At 36.2% G+C, this 21872-nt stretch overlaps 1 protein-coding gene across 2 annotated transcripts in view; it reads left to right on the forward strand.

Moving 5' to 3' along the window:
* Window positions 1–21872, forward strand: part of grp (serine/threonine-protein kinase grp) — a 191826-nt gene that overhangs the window by 77928 nt on the left and 92026 nt on the right. For both annotated transcript variants that reach the window (XM_073970680.1, XM_073970681.1), the window contains exon 3: window positions 19799–21316. In XM_073970680.1, the coding sequence (XP_073826781.1) occupies window positions 21144–21316 (173 nt within the window). In that variant the 5' untranslated portion in view covers window positions 19799–21143. The remainder of the gene's footprint in view (window positions 1–19798; window positions 21317–21872) is intronic.

A 21872-nucleotide genomic window follows, 5' to 3' on the forward strand; every position in this document is an offset into this window, starting at 1 on the left:
AAGTTCTGGTTATAGAAGATAAAAAAGGCCTTCTCACAAAAGGTCTTATAGTAAGTCAGATGGTTTCCTTGTAGAAAACCAGAAGATGCTTTTCTTATACATGGCCAGTGGATGGTCTTGTTATAAAAGACCAGAAGAAGGTCTTATTATAGAACACCTGAAGGTCCTCTTATAGAAGACTAGAATGCCTTCCTATAGGAGACCAGAAGGTCTTTTATAGCCAGTCTTAAGTTAAGCTTATAGAAATCTAGAATTGTCTTCTTATTGAATTGTCGGATGGGTCGAGAAAACATTGGGTGAGATGGCCAGAAGAAGATCTTTTCATAGACCAACAGGTTTTCTTAATGAAGATAACAATGAATGTTTATAGAAGGTCAGAACATCGGCTAAAATACTTTTATCTTTTAGAAGGCCAAAACGTCTTACAGAAAATCAGAAGATCTGCTTATAGAAAGCCAGAAGATCTGCTTTGAGAAGATCAAAAGTTCTGCTTATAGAAGGCCGGAAGGTCTTCCTGTAAAAGACCAGATGGCCTGTTTTTAGGAGGTCAGAAAATCTTCTTATAGAAGGCCACAAAGTCATTTTATAGCAGCCCAGAAAGACCTTTTATAAGAGGTTAGAAGGTCCTCTTATAGAAAGCCGAAGACAAGAAGAAGACCTTCTTTGGAAGACCAGAAGATGGTATTATATACGAAGAAAAGAAGGTCTTTGTTCAGAAGGCGGGAAGGTCTTCTTATGGAAGATCAGAAGAAAGGCTTCTTATAAAAGACCAGAAGATGGTATTCATAAAGAAGACCAGAAAAAGTTATTTTTATAGAAGACCAGAAGAAGGACTTCTTCCTGTAAAAGACCAGAAGGATTGTTTTTAGGAAGTCAGAAGGTCTTCATAAGAGGCCAGAAGGTCTTCTTATAGAAGGTCGGATGGTTTTCTTATAGAAGACCAAAAGAAGGTGTTCTTATGGAAGACCAGAAGAAAGGCTTCTTACAAAAGACCAGAAGATGGTCTTCTTCTAGAAGATTTTTTAATGGACTATAAAGGACTTTTTATAGATGACAGGAAAAAAGTCCTCTTATTGAAGACAAGAAGAAGGTCTTTTTATATAAGACCAGAACGTCTACTTATAGGAGGCCAGAAGGTCTGCTTATAGACGGCCACAATGCCTTTTTATAGAATGCTAAGAGATCTTATAAAAGGTCACAAGTTTTTCATATAGAAGGCGGGACGGTCTTCATATAGGAAGCCAACCGTTTTCTTCTAAAATCCCAATGGATTTTCTTATAGTTCGGCTTATAGAAGGTTTTCTTATAGAAAGCTGGAAAGTCTTCTTTTAGAAGGCCCGAAGATCTTCTAATAGAAGACCAGAAGATCTTCTTATAGCAGACCAGTTGGTCCTCTTCTAGAAATCCAGCAGATATTCTTATGGACGTATAAACACGATCCACGATTATTGCCCTGACAGTATCCCAAAAACATTCTATTTAAATCCGCAATTATTGTCCTGAAGGTATCTCAAAAGTTCCATTAAACTTCTACGATCATTGCCCCCCAAGCTTCGAAGGTACCTTGAAAATATTTTTTTAATACACGATTTTTACTATGAAGATGAAAATAAGTTTTTTTTTTAAAATCCACGATTATTGCCCTGACGGTACCTTGAAAATAATTGTTTTAAAAGTCCACGATTATTGCCCTGAAGTTACCTTAAAAATATTTTTTTTAAATTGCCCTGAAAATACCTTGAAAAAAATTTTTTTTTTAAATTCACGATTCTTGCCCTTGAAAATAATATTTTTTAAAAATCCACGGTTATTGCCCTGAAAATACCTTGAAAATAATTTTCAAAAGTCCACAATTATTGCACTGAAGGTACCTTGAAAATATTTTTTAAAAAATCCACGATTATTGTCCTGAAGGTACCTTGAAAATAAGATTTTAAAAATCCACGTTTTTTGCCCTGAAGGTACCTTGAAAATAATTTTTAAAAAATCTACGATTATTGTCCTGAAGGTACCTTGAAAATGATTTTTTAAAAATCCACGATTTTTGCCCTGAAGGTACCTTGAAAATACGTTTTTAAAAATCCACGATTTTTGCCCTGAAGGTACCTTGAAAATAATTTTTTAAAAATCCACGATTATTGCCCTGAAGGTACCTTGAAAATAATTTTTTAAAAATCCACGATTATTGCCCTGAAGGTACCTTAAATAATATTTTAAAAATCCACGATTATTGCCCTGAAGGTACCTTGAAAATAATTTTTTAAAAATCCACGACTATTGCACTGAAGGTACCTTAAAAGGATTCTTTTAAAAATCCACGATTAGTGGCCTGAAGGTATCTTAAAAGGATTCTTTTAAAAATCCACGATTACTGGCCTGAAAATACCGCAAAAATATTCTTTTAAAAATCCACGATTATTTGCCTTAAGGTACCTTAAAAGGATTCTTTTAAAAATCCACGATTATTGTCCTGAAGGTACCTTAAAAATATTCTTTTAAAAATCCACGATTATTGCCCTGAAGGTACCTTAAAAATATTCTTTTAAAAATCCACGATTATTGCCCTGAAGGTACCTTAAAAATATTATTTTAAAAATCCACGATTATTGCCCTGAAGGTACCTTAAAAATATTCTTTTAAAAATCCACGATTATTGCCCTGAAGGTACCTTAAAAATATTATTTTAAAAATCCACGATTATGGCCCTGAAGGTACCTTAAAAATATTTTTTTAAAAATCGACGATTATTGGCCTGAAGGTACCTTAAAAATATTCTTTTAAAAATCCATGATTATTGCCCTGAAGGTACTTTAAAAATATTCTTTTAAAAATTCACGATTATTGCGCTGAAGGTACCTTAAAATATTCCTTTAAAAATCCACGATTATTGCCCTGAAGGTACCTTAAAAATATTCTTTTAAAAATCCACGATTATGGCCCTGAAGGTACCTTAAAAATCCACGATTATTGCCCTGAAGATACCTTAAAAATATTATTTTAAAAATCCACGATTATTGCCCTGAAGGTACCTTAAAAATATTATTTTAAAAATCCACGATTATTGCCCTGAAGGTACCTTAAAAATATTCTTTTAAAAATCCACCATTATTGTCCTGAAGGTACCTTAAAAATATTCTTTTAAAAATCCACGATTATTGCCCTGAAGGTACCTTAAAAATATTCTTTTAAAAATCCACGATTATTGCCCTGAAGGTACCTTAAAAATATTCTTTTAAAAATCCACGATTATTGCCCTGAAGGTACCTTAAAAATATTCTTTTAAAAATCCACGATTATTGCCCCGAAGGTACCTTAAAAATATTATTTTAAAAATCCACTATTATTGCCCTGAAGATACCTTAAAAATATTCTTTTAAAAATCCACCATTATTGTCCTGAAGGTACCTTAAAAATATTCTTTTAAAAATCCACGATTATTGCACTGAAGGTACCTTAAAAATATTCTTTTAAAAATCCACGATTATTGCCCTGAAGGTACCTTAAAAATATTCTTTTAAAAATCCACGATTATTGCCCTGAAGGTACCTTAAAAATATTCTTTTAAAAATCCACGATTATTGCCCTGAAGGTACCTTAAAAATATTCTTTAAAAAATCCACGATTATGGCCCTGAAGGTACCTTAAAAATATTCTTTAAAAAATCCACGATTATGGCCCTGAAGGTACCTTAAAAATATTTTTTTAAAAATCCACGATTATTGCACTGAAGGTACCTTAAAAATATTCTTTTAAAAATCCACGATTATTGCACTGAAGGTACCTTAAAAATATTCTTTTAAAAATCCACGATTATTGCACTGAAGGTACCTTAAAAATATTATTTTAAAAATCCACGATTATTGCACTGAAGGTACCTTAAAAATATTCTTTTAAAAATCCACGATTATTGCACTGAAGGTACCTTAAAAATATTCTTTTAAAAATCCACGATTATTGCACTGAAGGTACCTTAAAAATATTCTTTTAAAAATCCACGATTATTGCACTGAAGGTACCTTAAAAATATTCTTTTAAAAATCCACGATTATTGCACTGAAGGTACCTTAAAAATATTCTTTTAAAAATCCACGATTATTGCACTGAAGGTACCTTAAAAATATTCTTTTAAAAATCCACGATTATTGCACTGAAGGTACCATAAAAATATTCTTTTAAAAATCCACGATTATTGCACTGAAGGTACCATAAAAATATTCTTTTAAAAATCCACGATTATTGCACTGAAGGTACCATAAAAATATTCTTTTAAAAATCCACGATTATTGCACTGAAGGTACCTTAAAAGTATTCTTTTAAAAATCTACGATTATTGCCCTGAATCTACCTTACAAATATTCTTTTAAAAATCCACGATTATTGCCCTGAAGGTACCTTAAAAGTATTCTTTTAAAAATCTACGATTATTGCCCTGAATCTACCTTACAAATATTCTTTTAAAAATCCACGATTATTGCACTGAAGGTACCTTAAAAATATTCTTTTAAAAATCCACGATTATTGCACTGAAGGTACCTTAAAAATATTCTTTTAAAAATCCACGATTATGGCCCTGAAGGTACCTTAAAAATATTCTTTTAAAAATCCACGATTATTGCCCTGAAGTTACCTTAAAAATATTCTTTTAAAAATCCAAGATTATTGCCCTCAAGTTACCTTAAAAATATTCTTTTAAAAATCCACGATTATTGCCCTGAAGTTACCTTAAAATATTCTTTTAAAAATCCACGATTATTGCCCTGAAGTTACCTTAAAAATATTCTTTTAAAAATCCACGATTATTGACCTGAAGGTATCCTAAAAATATTCTTCTAAAAATCCACGATTATGGTCCTGAAGGTACCTTAAAAATATTCTTTTAAAAATCCGCGATTATTGCTCTGAAGTTACCTCAAAAATATTCTTTTAAAAATTCACGATTATTGCCCTTCCTGGAAGATTTTGGTAAGGCTTATCTGCGCTCCTAAATTGTTACCCTAAACATTTTGTTATTTTTTTTTTGTTTTTTGGTGATTGACGTTGCAGCTTCCTTTTGTTTTTAAGGGATGCAAACGAGGGTGTGGTACCTATGAAAATAACTTAAGAAAGGAAGAACATAAAATAGCAGAGAAATGTTCATTATCTGTGGAGATTTTCGAATCATGTAACTCGATTTTATGAATTTTGTTTCCTAAAAAAGTTGTGGGGGAATCTGAAAAGAGAGTTTCTTTTTCTTTGCGTTATTCCCAACAAAAAAAAAACTTTTTCATTTTCATGTTTTATTATGAACCTCTTGGAGTCATCGATATTATGTGTATACCGGCAACCACATGCCACTTCTTCCTCGTGTTCATGTTGTTTCATAACATGTTAGGGTTCATATCGCACCATTTTAGAACTTCAGTTCTGCCACAATTTGATTTCTTGTTTTGTTGACTTCTAGGCGATTTCTTTCTTTTTGCAAATTTCATAACTTTAATCCTCAATCCCCTGCTGTTGTTGTTTTTGCATCTTTTAAATGAAACATGAAGTGTTGCCACAACTCCCATTATATAGAAATTCTCTCTCATTATTCTATCCCGCAAAATCCTGAACATTTTTTTTGCGCATGACCTTATTTTTCATTGTTGTTCCAGGAGAGAGAAACTGTGTGGGAAATGCGTAAAAACTGTAACCGTTTTACTATAGTGGAGAAGCCAAGCATGATTCGTTGAAACCATGACCATGCCAAAATAGGGAATATAGAAAAAAATCTCTGCATTTTCCCGGCACTCCATCTCCATCACTCGCTCACTCTCTCTCGAATGTAGTTGCTTCTAGCCATGCTTTAATTTTTGTTTGCATACGTTTTTGCGTTTTCAGGGTGCAAATGGAGTCTTGATGGGAATATAACACGGTGGCGGCGGGTTCATTGCTGAGCAGGTTTTGTAAATGACCCGTAATACTCTTTACTCCATTGCCGTATCATCTTTTTTCTTGCGGCTTTATGGTATACACATATCTTTTAGCATTGCTGCGCTATACTTGTTACATACAATATTTGTTTTGACTTTCCTACTCCTTCTCACCTCCCCCCTGCATTAATGTTTGTTGGCTTTGGGAAGTTTAAATCTAAAAGAAAATCATGCTTATATTTTTAATAGGGAAACTTTAATTATCAAAAAACTTTCATCATCATCATACAATCTACGGTTTCATTAATAGCTCGCAAAAGTTAAACTTATAAACTTGGATAGTTATTCTAAAAAAATCTTTATGAACATGTGCTTAATAAATTATCAGGACATTGTTATGCTCTAAAATGCCTTTTTCATGAAGACCTTCAGGTCTTTGGTATGAAAACTATCTGATCAACAACTTATTTTTATGCAGTACCGGAGGGAGGGTCTTTATAGAGCACCGGAAGGTTGACCAGAAAGTCTTCCTATGGAAGAAGAAGGCAGAAGGTCTGTATACAAGAGAACAGACGGACTAGAAGAATTTCATGAATAATACCATAAGGTTATCTAACGTAAGCTTAGAGGATATTGCCATAGAAAACCAGAAAGTCTTCAAATAGAAGGGCAGGCAAACTTCCTTCAGTAGGTGGTTTCTGATAAAAGTTGTATATAAGGTCTTATTATACAAACTTCCTTCAGAAGGTGGTTTCTGATAAAAGTCGTATATAAGGTCTTATTATACCAGAAGGTCTTCTTATAGAATGGGAGATTGCCGTGTTATAAAATCCAGACGGACTTATTTTTGAAGAACAGAAGGGCTCTTTGAAGGAGATCTGAATTCCTTCGAATATGCTATTATTAAAGAAGGTTTCTTTTCTAACGGAAGATCATAAAAGACCACATGGACTTCTTACAGAAGTCCACAATACCGAAGTCCTGAATGTCTTTTCTCATTGACGATCAGCTGCTGCTTTAGTATCCAATAGGGTTTTCATATAGAAAGTGAGCTGTAGCCGGGCCAAACTTTTTGTACCCTCCACCACAAGTTGTATTGAAGTAAAATGGAACCATTACTTTCCTTTCGTTTATGAAGAAGACTAAATACCAAATTTCAGCAATTTCGGTAAAACCTTTAAAATACCGAAATTCGGGAGGTAACGTTCTATGGGGGGCTATATGAAAGCGTGAACCTATACCTATAAAATCCAGGAGCAAATTTCATCCTTTCGTTGAGATATCTAGCCCACAACCTTCAAAATACTGAAAATCGGGTGGTACCATAAATAGCCCATTTTCAATACCATCCTAGGAGTGATAAAAACTCCTATACCAAATAATAAAGTTATATCTTAAAAATTGCGAGCTGTATCTTGATTTCAAGAGGCAGGCGGACAAACAGACGGATATGTTTATATCGAGTTAAAATTTTGTGCTGATCAAGAATATATATATTTTATGGGGTCTCCGACGAATATTTCGATGTGTTACAAACGGAATGAAAAATATAACCTCCATATTATGGTGGAGGGTATAATTATAAAAGTACCTACATCTGGCGATTCTGTCAGGAATCGAACCTGGAATCTTCTGATACGTAGTCATTCGATAAAAATGTATTTTAAATGAAAAAAAAACTCGTAAAATAAAAATTATAAAAGTCTTGAATTAACATCTGGCGATCCTGTCAGGAGTCGAACTTGGAATCTTCTGATACGTAGTCATTCGATAAAAATGTATTTTAAATGAAACAAGTGAGCCAAGGCTATAGTCGGGTCGGGACCGACTATGGGATACCCTACACCACTTCCCCTGTGCATAAGTTTTTGACTGGTAAAATTCAAAATATTAAAATTGGGATAGCTTAGCGCCTTTGTTCTGAATGTCTTCAATAATACAGGTCAATTTTATTGAAACGCATTTAAGTGCATCGTCAGAATAACTCATATAAAAAAATGGAAAAGTGGGATGTACGCCAACCATCAACCATCACATTCCGACCCCTGAATAATATCAGACCATTACCAAAATCAATAGGTTTTTTCCTCTGTGGGACCCCCATTAAAACCCAAAATTTCGTGACGGTCCAATCAAAATTACGACGTGTAGCGTGGGTCCTCTTCAACAAACAGACAATGTTGTCGAGATCTCAGCGTTCTAAGCCACTGCCAATGTATCATATCAACAAACTAGTCGACATGATGCCAATGTATCATATCAACAAAACTAGTCGACATGATATCCAAAACTTCAAAAACTGAAGGCATTACAATTCATGAAGGAAACCCCCCTTCGATTGTATATGTGTATGTATTGAGAAAATGATTCCTAGACAAGACACTAGGGTGACTTGATAAAGAAAAAGACTTCCATAAATACTTCATAATTACAAAATTGTAAAAATGTTTGTATAAATAGAAGTTATCAAAATCAGCCTTTGTCTTCTAGCCATTAGCATTCAAATACGCCTGATGAGCTTGGCTTAAACCACCAGGCGAAACGATCGTAGCGTAATGGTTGAGTGTGTGGTATTTCGCTAGAATTCATTTTTCAATACAAAACTCCTTTGGCCATATTAGCTCGATTAATCCAATTAATTAAAAAATAGGATGTATTGCCGACTATTGCGATATCTCCGTTATTTTGCCACATACGCCAACATGCTTTACATCATTGTAAAGATGGGATTTTCTACTTCTATAGTCGGACTTTGGTTTTGGAAGGTCCACAACCAATGCTGTGCTATTCGTCATTATTATTAAAATCACAAAAATGAATTGTTGTGTTTTATTAGAGGCTATTGCGATATCATCATTGTTTGACCACCTACGACAACCTGCGTTACATCGTTGCAAAGGTGATATTTTCTACTTTCATTAGTTGAGTTTTGCTTTTGATATTCCCTTATATAGAAGCGGAGATATTCGCTTTGAAATAAAACGTTGACTTTTTCTCCAAATAAGTTTTTTGCCCATTCCGACCCCTGAATATTATCCGACCATCACCATAATCAATAGGCTTCTTCCTCTGTAGGACTCCCATTAACCCCCAAAGTTTCGTGACGATCCGATCAGAATTGCATGATTACAAAAAAATGGAAAAAAGGGATGTATTAACGACTATTGCGACATCTCCGTTATTTGGCCACCTACGCCAACCTAATTTGCATCATTGTAAAGATGGGCTTTTCTACTTTCATCGTCAGACTTTGTTTTTGGAAGGTCACCAACCAAAGCTGTCATATTCGTCATTATAATTAAAATCGCAAAAATGAAAAGTTGTGTTCTATTAGCGGCTATTGCGATATCTTCGTTATTTGACCACCTGCGACAACCTACTTTACATCGTTGCAAAATCGATATTTTCTACTTTCACTAGCAGGTTATGCTTTTGATATAGCCCTTATAGAAGCGGAGATATTCGCTTTGAAATAAAACGTTGACTTTTTCTCCAAATAAGTTTTTTGCAAATTCCGACCCCTAAATATTATCCGACCATCACTAAATTAAATAGGCTTCTTCCCCTCCGGGACCCCCATCAACATCCAAAATTTGGTGACGATCCGATCAAAATTACGACTTGTAGCGTGGTTTCTTTAAAAGTGGAAAAATGGGATGTATTACCGACTATTGTGATATCTCCATTATTTGGCCACCTACACTAACCTACTTTGAATCATTGCACGATGGGGCCAATAGCAGGTTTTCGAGGCAAAAAGTCAATTTTTGAAGTGAACAATTTGAAAAAAATAATAACGGATTTCGTTTGCCAACACTCTGAATCACTAAAAATAAAAAAATAAATCAATCTGGTAACATCACATTGCGACATACTGATCTGGCAATGGTGACATATTTTCTTATGCATCATTTTCCGACATTCATTATAAATAAGTAGTGAAAGCATTTTAGGCGCCAAAAAGAACATTTCAACATTTTTATATTTTTTAAACATGGAAAGCTCTTCAATGGGTATGTAAAATAAGATAGTGTTAACAAATAATAAAAATGTTATGTGTGGTAAATGTATTTTTGAGTTAAGATGTTATGTCTTTTTTGGAGTATTTTGCTTTGTTATCCATGTGTTCTCTGGAGTATAACTTTTGAGATCTAGGTAGATCTAGGATATTATATATATGTGGTGAAAGGTATTAATGTGTACTATCGTTTTGTGAAAAAATTAGCTGCGCCCAGCTGCGCCTTTTTATAAAAATCTGATTTCAGATGTCGTAATACTAAAAATATGGACATTTTTATGTTTTGGTTGGAGAATAATCGGAAACCCATTAATGTTATCAATTGGATTTCGGAAAAATTTAATAGACGTATATAATAATATATATATAATATATCATTTCAAAGATATCGCAGGCAAACTTGGCTTTTGTGGCGGAATCTTAGCCGAGTTTTACTAAATTTGGAACCTTTTTTATTAACTTATAACAGACCACAGACAAAACCATGAAATTTGAACATATGTATATAAGGGAGCTATTTCTATATCTGAACCGATTTCAATATAACTTGACAAACTTATTTGTAGTCCGAATTCCGTAACATTTTCCAAATTTTATTGTAATTTGCTGGAATTTGCATGCTGGGTCAATCATTTGTCTGAAATCGGGCGAACATATATATGGGAGCTATATCCAATTCTGAACCGATTTCAATATGATTTGCCAAAAATGTTTCTAGACCAAAATCCGTCACACATTTAAAATTTCATCAAGATTGGAAATACATAGCGGGATTGGTGCCCAGGTACCTAAAATCGGGCGAAAATAAATATGGGAGCAATACCAAAATCTGAACCGATTTCAATGTAACTTGGCAAACTTATTTGTAGTCCTAATTCCGTGGTATTTTCCAAATCGCATAAAAATTGGGCAGAATTTGCGTATTTGGTCCATCAATTGCTTGAAATCGGGCGAACATATATACGGGAGCTATATGTATATATGAACCGATATGAACCAAATTTGGCATATTAGTTTTTTAAGCCCATTATAAACATCTGTACAAAATTTGGAAGGTCTAGCTTGCCCCAGTGATTTGTTGCCTCGAAAACCTCTCATTGGCCCCATCGTGCATTGTAAAGACAGGATTTTCTACTTTTATAGCCTGGCTTTGTTTTTGGAAAGTCCCCAACAAAAGCTGTGTTATTCGTCATTAGAATTAAAATCGAATAAATGAAAAGTTGGGTTCTATTAGCGACTATTGCGATATCTTCGTTGTTTGACCACCTACGACAACCTACTATACATGGTTGTAAAGGTGATATTTTCTGCTTTCACTAGCAGGTTTTGCCCTTGATATACCCGTTTATAGATACGGAGATATTCGCTTTGAAATAAAGCGTTGACTTTTTCCCCAAATAAGTTTTTTGCCCATTCCGACCCCAGAATATTATCCGACCATCACCAAAATCAATAGGCTTCTTCCCCTCCGGGACCCTCATCAACACCCAAAATTTGGTAACGATCCGACCAAAATTGCGACCTGTAGCGTGATTACAAGGTTTAGATGGACAGACGGACGGACTGACGGACGGACACACATAGATCACACAGATCGACTCAGCTCGTCGAGACATTCATTTTGGTATATATAAGTATGGGTCTACGACCATTATTTCGATGCGTTACAAACTTTTTGGCCAAAACCAACTTATAATACCCTCCCCACATAGTGGTGTAGGGTATAAAAAACTCGTAAAATAAAAATTATAAAAGTCTTGAATCAACATCTGGCGATCCTGTCAGGTGTCAACCTGGAATCTTCTGATACGTAGTCATTCGATAAAAATGTATTTTAAATGAAAAAAAAAAAACGTAAAATAAAAAGTATAAAAGTCTTGAATCAACATCTGGCGATCCTGTCAGGTGTCAACCTGGAATCTTCTGATACGTAGTCATTCGATAAAAATGTATTTTAAATGAAAAAAAACGTAAAATAAAAATTATAAAAGTCTTGAATCAACATCTGGCGATCCTGTCAGGAGTCGAACCTGGAATCTTCTGATACGTAGTCATTCGATAAAAATGTATTTTAAATGAAAAACAAGTAAAAAAGTATCAGTCGGCTTTGCCGACAGAGATATACCCTCAGCCTGTGTATATTGAAACAATTTTTTTTCCAAAAAACGCATGTATTTAGGGAGTTTTAAAAATTTTGGGCGTTTGAACTAACAAAAATGTTGATTAGGATTTAATATCAAAAGTTTTGCGGAGGAGATACTAAAAAGAATGGATCTCCAGCCACTACATATGGTACCATAGGGGTTTTTTAGAACTTCAGGGATATTTGCTCAAGAAGTATGAACTTGCCCCTGAAACAACTTTTACCATCGCAATTGAGGCAGCAATGCAAGTTGCTTCAGCAAAAATCAAAGTGATTCGAAAGCAGGTCTTAAAGTGAACATGTATCCGAAATTTTGAGTGGGAGGTACCGGATGGAGTGGACAAATATAGTCCATATTTGAACCTGATCTATATCTGGTAGATATATTAGGATGTGTAAAGTATGGACCAATTCGGCCACTCTCTTCAAGAGTTATCGTGCGCACAATGTTTCCGAACATTTTTGAACTTTTGTGGGGGAGATACCTGAAGGAGTGGACCGATTTGGCTTATCTTCGAACTTAAACTATGTTTGGACAAAATATTACTAAGGCCAAACTTTGGACCGAATCGGCAGACCTGTTCGAGAGTTATTTTGCCCTCCAACCTCCTCACACGGTGTCATAGGGGTTTTTTGCAACTTTCAGGCTATTTTCTCAGGAAGTATGGACTTGCCCCTGATGAAACTTATACCGTCGTATGGAGGGCAGTGAATACAAGTTGCTAAAGCAAAAATCAAAGCGATTCGAGAGATGTTCCTAAACTGAACTTTTCCAAAATTTTGTGTGGGAGGTACCCGACGGAGTGGACCGATTGAGTCCATATTAAAACATGATCTAAGTCTGGTACACGCTCCACGATGGGCAAAGTATGGACCAAATCGGTAAAACCCTTCAAGAGTTATCGTGCGTACAAATTTTCCGAACATTTTCGAACTTTTGTGGGGGAGGTACCGGAAGGAGTGGACCGATATAGCTCATCTTCGAACTTAAACTAAGTTTGGACAAAATATTACGAAAGCCAAAATTTAAACCGAATCGGTTCATCCGTTCGAGAGTTATCGTGCGCTCCAGCCAGCCAGACAGACAGACAGACAGACGGACGGACATTGCTCAATCGACTCCAAATTGTCTGAAACACATTTCGTCCAAACATACTTGGGGTCTAAAACCATTATTTCGATGAGGCACATTTTGCCCGTATGAAAGTGTATATACCCTTCATAGCCTAAAGGCTGAGGGTATAAAAACTCGACTCAGCTCGTCGAGACATTCATTTTGGTATATATAAGTATGGGTCTACGACCATTATTTCGATGCGTTACAAACTTTTTGGCCAAAACCAACTTATAATACCCTCCCCACATAGTGGTGTAGGGTATAAAAAACTCGTAAAATAAAAAGTATAAAAGTCTTGAATCAACATCTGGCGATCCTGTCAGGAATCGAACCTGGAATCTTCTGATACGTAGTGTTTCGATAAAAATGTATTTTAAATGAAAAAAACTCGTAAAATAAAAATTATAAAAGTCTTGAATCAACATCTGGCGATCCTGTCAGGTGTCAACCTGGAATCTTCTGATACGTAGTCATTCGATAAAAATGTATTTTAAATGAAAAAAAAAACGTAAAATAAAAATTATAAAAGTCTTGAATCAACATCTGGCGATCCTGTCAGGTGTCAACCTGGAATCTTCTGATACGTAGTCATTCGATAAAAATGTATTTTAAATGAAAAAAAAAAAACGTAAAATAAAAATTATAAAAGTCTTGAATCAACATCTGGCGATCCTGTCAGGAGTCGAACCTGGAATCTTCTGATACGTAGTCATTCGATAAAAATGTATTTTAAATGAAAAAAAAACTCGTAAAATAAAAATTATAAAAGTCTTGAATCAACATCTGGCGATCCTGTCAGGAGTCGAACCTCGAATCTTCTGATACGTAGTCATTCGATAAAAATGTATTTTAAATGAAAAAAAACTCGTAAAAGCAGAATTTATGGCCTCCTATAAGCAGATCTTCTGGCCTTTTAGAAGCAGACCTTCAGGGCTTTTATAAAAATACCTTTTGGTATTTATAAGAAGACCTTTTGGGTTTCTATAGAAATATCTTCTGGACATCTGCATGAATTTCTTTTGGCCCTCTATAAGCAGACCTTTTAGCTTTCTATAAGTAGACATTTTTACCTTCTAAAAAGACTTGACTTTCATAAGAAGATCTTCTGATGATATACATGAGCTCGTAGTGGCTTTCTATAAACAGAACTTCGATCTTCTACAAAACCCGTTGACCTTCCATAAGAAAACATTTTAGCCCTCTAAACGAAGACCTTTTGTCCTTCTTCAGTTCATCTATATGAAGACCTTTTGGACATTTCTATAAACAGACTTTCTGGACTTCTATTACACTGTGCAGCATTTTTAAGGTAATCTTGTGCAAACAGTTTGAGATGACGATTTTTTGAAAGTATAGACCCAAACGACAAGAACCCTAGTAGGGTTTTGTTGTGTCAGATCCAGCTTGGATTTTATGGCCCCATCTAAACATGGTTTGTTTATTGACTTTTTAAAGCAATTCGGATCTATATCTGTGAAACCAATGCGAATCTTCTTCAAACCTCTGAAGCAAATTTGTAGATAAGGACAAGAATAAAATATTTGGAGAAATAGTGAACTCGAACAACGCTGGAATGTAATACACAACTCTTCAGAGCATGTCATTGTTGTAGAGTGCCTCTATCACGTAGTTTTTCAGATATGCGAGAATAAACTGTTGGTGTAAACTGTGTTTGAAGTACGTGTTGTAAAAGATATGATGCAAAATACAACTGAAACAACATGAAGTAAGCATTTTAGAGTTTCAGAATATTCTGAAGAATTGCTAAGAACTTTATTTGGAATATTTTTGCAAAATGTTACTTGGTACAACTCTCAATAGTTTAGCTGATAATGACCAGAATTTCAGAAATTATGTAAAACTAGTAGACCCCGGTCCGCATTGCTGACCTGTCGTAATGAGTTTTAATGACAACTTTATATGGACTTTTGCTGGACAATTCAAAAATAGGTATTTTCTACCTCACTTTTTCGGTCCATTGTCAAACCCAGGATGATTTTAAATTTATCAACAGATTTTGTCTGTAACCTATCGCTTCTCTTTCGACTTTGTCAGCCCATTGGTGCTGTTTAGGAGTTGTTATCGTCCATGTTCCCTGTCTTTATCCTAAAGCGATCTAATTACGAAAGTTAAAAAAATGGTTAAGACGAATTCTCCCGTCCAACTGTTTTTACTGTATAGGAAGTTCAATTGGACTTCTATAGGAAGACATGATGCTCTTTAATAGGAAGACTCACTGGTATTTTATAGGAAGACTTACTGGTATTTTATAGGAAGAACTAATGGAATACCACCTGGAGATTAGTATGTGCTGTTATAGAGGAGCAATAGGTCTTATTATGGAAAATTATTGAAATTTAACTTTTTTATAAAAGAACAAATATAAAAGTCCAGCAGATGTTCCTTTAGAAGACCTGTAGGACTTCCTAAATAAATTCACTTAATTTTCCTATAGAAGACCCACGATAATATTGGACCAGTCGGAAGTTTGCTTAACGTGAGTACTGCATTCTGACTGACCATACATTATGGCCTTCTGTATAAACTTTTGGTTGATGACTGAGTTTTCAAGGAGATGTTTCCAAATAATCTAGGTTTAACAATTACGTTTACTTGGTATGACACTTGGAATTCAGTAGGGCCCACGAAGACAGCCAAATGCTTTGGACGGGAAGTATTTGCTTAAAGAATGAAGGAGAAAAGTTAGAAAAAGCAATGATCTCTACATACGTGCTAGAGGCTTGACTGTTTAATTGTAGATTTTCTGGTTGTTTGGTAGTTCAACACACGATAAAGTATGGTCAAAGAAGCCTTCTACGGAGGTCTTCTATTCTATAGAAGCCTCCTACGGAGGTCTTCTATTCTATAGAAGCCTCCTACGAAGGTCTTCTATTCTATATAAGCCCCCTACGGAGGTCTTCTATTCTATATAAGCATCCTACGGAGGTCTTCTATTCTATATAAGCCTCCTACGGAGGTCTTCTATTCTATAGAAGCCTCATACGGAGGTCTTCTATTCTATATAAGCATCCTACGGAGGTCTTCTATTCTATATAAGCCTCCTACGGAGGTCTTCTATTCTATAGAAGCCTCCTACGGAGTTCTTCTATTCTATAGAAGCCTCCTACGGAGTTCTTCTATTCTATAGAAGCCTCCTACGGAGGTCTTCTATTCTATAGAAGCCTCCTACGGAGGTCTTCTATTCTATAGAAGCCTCCTACGGAGGTCTTCTATTCTATAGAAGCCTCCTACGGAGGTCTTCTATTCTATAGAAGCCTCCTACGGAGGTCTTCTATTCTATAGAAGCCTCCTACGGAGGTCTTCTATTCTATAGAGGCCTCCTACGGAGGTCTTCTATTCTATAGAAGCCTCCTACGGAGGTCTTCTATTCTAAAGAAGCCTCCTACGGAGGTCTTCTATTCTATAGAAGCCTCCTACGGAGGTCTTCTATTCTATAGAAGCCTCCTACGGAGGTCTTCTATTCTATAGAAGCCTCCTACGGAGGTCTTCTATTCTATAGAAGCCTCCTACGGAGGTCTTCTATTCTATAGAAGCCTCCTACGGAGGTCTTCTATTCTATAGAAGCCTCCTACGGAGGTCTTCTATTCTATAGAAGCCTCCAACGGAGGTCTTCTATTCTATAGAAGCTTCCTACGGAGGTCTTCTATTCTATAGAAGCCTCCAACGGAGGTCTTCTATTCTATAGAAGCCTCCAACGGAGGTCTTCTATTCTATAGAAACCTCCAACGGAGGTCTTCTATTCTATAGAAACCTCCAACGGAGGTCTTCTATTCTATAGAAACCTCCAACGGAGGTCTTCTATTCTATAGAAACCTCCAACGGAGGTCTTCTATTCTATAGAAACCTCCAACGGAGGTCTTCTATTCTATAGAAACCTCCAACGGAGGTCTTCTATTCTATAGAAACCTCCAACGGAGGTCTTCTATTCTATAGAAACCTCCAACGGTTCTATAGAAGCCTCCTACGGAGGTCTTCTATTCTATAGAAGCCTCCTACGGAGGTCTTCTCGTCTATAGAAGCCTCGTACGAAGGTCTTCTATTCTATAGAAGCCTCCTACGGAGGTCTTCTATTCTATAGAAGCATCCAACGGTGGTCTCCTATTCTATACGAGCCTCGTAAGGAGGTCTTATATTCTATAGAAGCCTCCTACGGTGGTCTTCTAGTCTATAGAAGCCTCGTACGGAGGTCTTCTATTCTATAGAAGCCTCCTACGGAGGTCTTTTATTCTATAAAAGCCTCGTACGGAGGTCTTTTATTCTATAGAAGCCTCCTACGGAGGTCTTCTATTCTATAGAAGCCTCCTACGGAGGTCTTCTACTCTATAGAAGCCTCCTACGGAGGTCTTCTACTCTATAGAAGCCTCCTACGGAGGTCTTCTATTCTATAGAAGCCTCCTACGGAGGTCTTCTATTCTCTAGAAGCCTCCTACGGAGGTCTTTTATTCTATAGAAGCCTCCTACGGAGGTCTTCTATTCTATAGAAGCCTCCTACGGAGGTCTCCTATTCTATAGAAGCTTCATACGGAGGTCTTATATTCTATAGAAGACTCGTACGGAGGTCTTATATTCTATAGAAGCCTCATACGGAGGTCTTCTATTCTATAGAAGCCTCGTACGGAGGTCTTCTATTCTATAGAAGCCACCTACGGCGGTCTTCTATTCTATAGAAGCCACCTACGGCGGTCTTCTATTCTATAGAAGCCTCGTACGGAGGTCTTCTATTCTATAGAAGCCTCGTACGGAGGTCTTCTATTCTATAGAAGCCTCGTACGGAGGTCTTCTATTCTATAGAAGCCTCGTACGGAGGTCTTCTATTCTAAAGAAGCCTCGTACGGAGGTCTTCTATTCTATAGAAGCCTCGTACGGAGGTCTTCTATTCTATAGAAGCCTCGTACGGAGGTCTTCTATTCTATAGAAGCCTCCTACGGAGGTCTTCTATTCTAAAGAAGCCTCCTACCGAAGTCTTCTATTCTATAGAAGCGTCGTACGGAAGTCTTCTATTCTATAGAAGCATCCTACGGAGGTCTCCTATTCTATACAAGCCTCGTAAGGAGGTCTTCTATTCTATAGAAGCCTCCTACGGAGGTCTCCTATTCTATAGAAGCTTCATACGGAGGTCTTATATTCTATAGAAGCCTCTTACGGAGGTCTTCTATTCTATAGAAGCCTCTTACGGAGGTCTTCTATTCTATAGAAGCGTCGTACGGAAGTCTTCTATTCTAGAGAAGCATCCTACGGAGGTCTCCTATTCCATACGAGCCTCGTAAGGAGGTCTTCTATTCTATAGAAGCCTCCTACGGAGGTCTCCTATTCTATAGAAGCTTCATACGGAGGTCTTATATTCTATAGAAGCCTCGTACGGAGGTCTTATATTCTATAGAAGCCACCTACGGCGGTCTTCTATTTTTGAAATTATCCACAATTTCATCAATTTATGAATTGGTTTAATCCCTTATCCCGAGAAAAAATTCCAGACCATCGTGTTCCGCCTTTGAAATATTTAGGATTTAACCGTTGCGCCCATTTGTTCTACGCATTACGCCATCTGAATCCTTTAAATTCAGCTTAGAACAGCACAGTCCTCAATTTTTTGACACTCCAGTTGAGATGGGTCTTGACGAATTCTAGTCTGGCTTTTTCTTTTTTTGAAAGGTTTGTTTTGTTTTTGCTGGACGTCGACTGAATACGTCGGCATCTACCGCTCTTCTGTGAATCGCTCTTTTGCCAATTTTTAAACCTAAGCGATATTGTGTTTGACCGGAACATGCTGCCTAGCCTAATTTTTGGATGATTATGAACTATATAAGATACTGTTTTGGTACAGCCCCTTCCAGGGTCCACGTTTGGTATAGTCCTCATATAACGGTACCTCCGGATTTTCAGTATTTTTAGGGTTTAAGTTACATCTTCCTAAAAAATAATTATTTCCCCTGAAATAATTATTAATTTAATATCCTTTATGCCAGAATAAATGATAAGCAACGAAATATTGACTTTACCAGTTTTTTGGTTCCTTAATTTGGGGGCGTGGTGCTTTAGTTTTGTCCACTTATATATGCGACTTAAAGGGTTTTTTGAATTAACATTTTTATAAAATTTTGAATTCCTTAAGTTTGTGTTTTCTTTCAATAATGCAGATAGATATAAATTAATAAAAAGAAAAATAAAACAATAAATTTATAACACAGTTTTCTTAAAAAATTATTATTTAAAAAAAGGCACTGAGGGGGTGTTTAAGTTTTGGCAGATACTGTATTTAAATTGTATTATGCCCATTCTTTTTTGTTGACCTTAAGACTGTATTCCACATTTTAAGTAAAAAATAACAAAATTTTATGAATAAATATGTATATTTGCATTCATTACACTTTTTATGGTACATCCTTGTTATCCTTCATTGAAATAGATTACAATTAGATAAATTATGTGGACCAAAATTGACGGAAGTTTCTTTTTTTTTCTTGGCCGGATATTTGACTAACAATTAATTAAGTTTTATTTGATTAGGATAGATGGTCATCCTGTGAGCACTTTATCCTTAATATAATAACAAGGATAATTCATTTCAATTTCATGTCATGACATTTTTTCTTCTTCTTTCATTTCAGATCAAGAGAAGCTAATCAAAAAAGTAGCCGGGGAAATAAATTAATACTGACAAGCAAAGAAGAAAAATAAGAAATAAAGGAACCTACCAAAAGGAAGGACATAACCCCGAATGTCAACATCAATCGTGCCTTATTCGTGCGGTGGTAACAAGTAATAAATTATGAACAATCAAAGACAAAAATGCATATCTAAGCAGATTGGTGGATAATTTTCGGCAGTAGTAACACCACATAAATAGCAACACGTCGTATTGTCCTTTGTGATTTTGGGCAAACAAACAAAAAAAAAAGAAGCCAACCAACCAACACACATACAACCTACCTCAAATTCCAGCCTGGCAACCAGACTAGAAATCAAAAGAAGGAAAAGAAACAAACAAGGAAACCAAATCAACGAAACATAACCCTAAACCAAGTTGTCCTCGCCAAAGCAACAACAACAGAAACAAACACATCATTTAATCATCATAGCAGCAACAGCAGCAACACCACACGAGCAAGCGATCAACCGGCAACAGCAACTCCAAAAGCCATACGAAGTAGTCATTTAGCCAAAACAAGCGACCGACCAACCAACCAACCATCTGTATAGCAATTTTTGAGGTTGTTGGTGTTGCTTTATTAACGTACGTTATGACTTGAAGGCCAGACACATTATTCAACCATCATCACCAGGAACAGAAACATAGCCAAGTGAACCACCAAACAACCAGCCAGCCAGCCAAGCAGCCAAGCCGGTCATTTACCAGGAAAAAAGAACAACAACAGCAACAACGAAAAATCAACAACCAGAAAAGCCAAAAACTTAACATATCTACAATCATTTCATTTCCATATAACTTTAAGCAACAACAACAACGACTACTACAACACCAAGAAGAACAAAAAACTGAACTTTCCTTTGGCCTAGCACACATACACAAACACACACACTCAAGCACAACGGGCTACTGGCTCTTCTACACATCCCCACCGAAACTTGTTATCAACGACGTCATTGGATATTTGCCAAAAAGGAGACAACAACAACAAAAAAAACGACAACTGGCGACCAACACCACCACCTCTACCACCATCATCACTTTCCATAAAAGGAAATAACAACAACAACGAAACATCAGCCAAAAAACAAAGAAACAAGTTTCACTGCCCAAATTCATTCAGCCACCAAAGCAACAGCGGCAGCATCAGCCAGGCAGGCAGGCATCTTTGTCCCAACTTTTGTCATTAAAGCAAAGTCCTGCATTTCGAGCTGGTGGTGGCGTTGTGGTGCTCTTTTGTGGTCACGACCAGCAAACTTTTAACACGTTTCGTTAGGCCCAACCATTCCGAGTAACGCAAAAATATGTCTACGTCAATATTAGCCGCCTTATCATCCTCTTCTAATGGCAATGGTGGTAATACCGATAATCACAATTCCCAACAGCCTCCTCCCCCGTCCTCCAGTGCCGCCAGTAATCGTGAATTTGTTGAAGGTTGGACATTGGCCCAGACATTGGGTGAAGGTGCATATGGCGAGTAAGTATTGTAAAATATTTCTGATTTAAGTTCTGAATTTGAATTCTTGAGAAATGTTTGGAGGGTTGTATGACCTTCAACCCAGGATACATCTTAAATATAACAAGTAAGAACGGCGTTATGTTCAGCCTGGTCGAACTTGTGGAACAATTAGTTTTCTTTTTTATGATGAAGACTAAATACCAAATTCCAGCAATTTCGGTAAAACGATGTGGGTTACTTTCAAAATACCGAAATTCGGGAGGTACCGTTCTATGGGTGCTATATGGAGGCGTGTACCTGTACGGACAAATTTCGGTGGGAAAGTTTTATACGACCAACGAAGACTAAATACCAAATTTTAGCCATTTCGGTGAAATATTGAAGCCACCAACTTTGACCTATACCTACAAATCTCAGATGGAAAGTTTGGCACCCCCAAGGAAGACTGAATACCAAATTTCAGGCATTTCGGAAGAATATTGAGGCCACAACTTTCAAAATGCCGAAAATCGGGAGGTACCGTTCTATAGGGGCTATATGAAGGCGTAGACCTGTACCGACCCATTTCTGGGGG

Source organism: Musca autumnalis, unplaced genomic scaffold (assembly GCF_047663935.1).
Source record: "Musca autumnalis isolate F117 unplaced genomic scaffold, ASM4766393v1 scaffold_2, whole genome shotgun sequence".
Lineage (NCBI taxonomy): Eukaryota > Metazoa > Arthropoda > Insecta > Diptera > Muscidae > Musca > Musca autumnalis.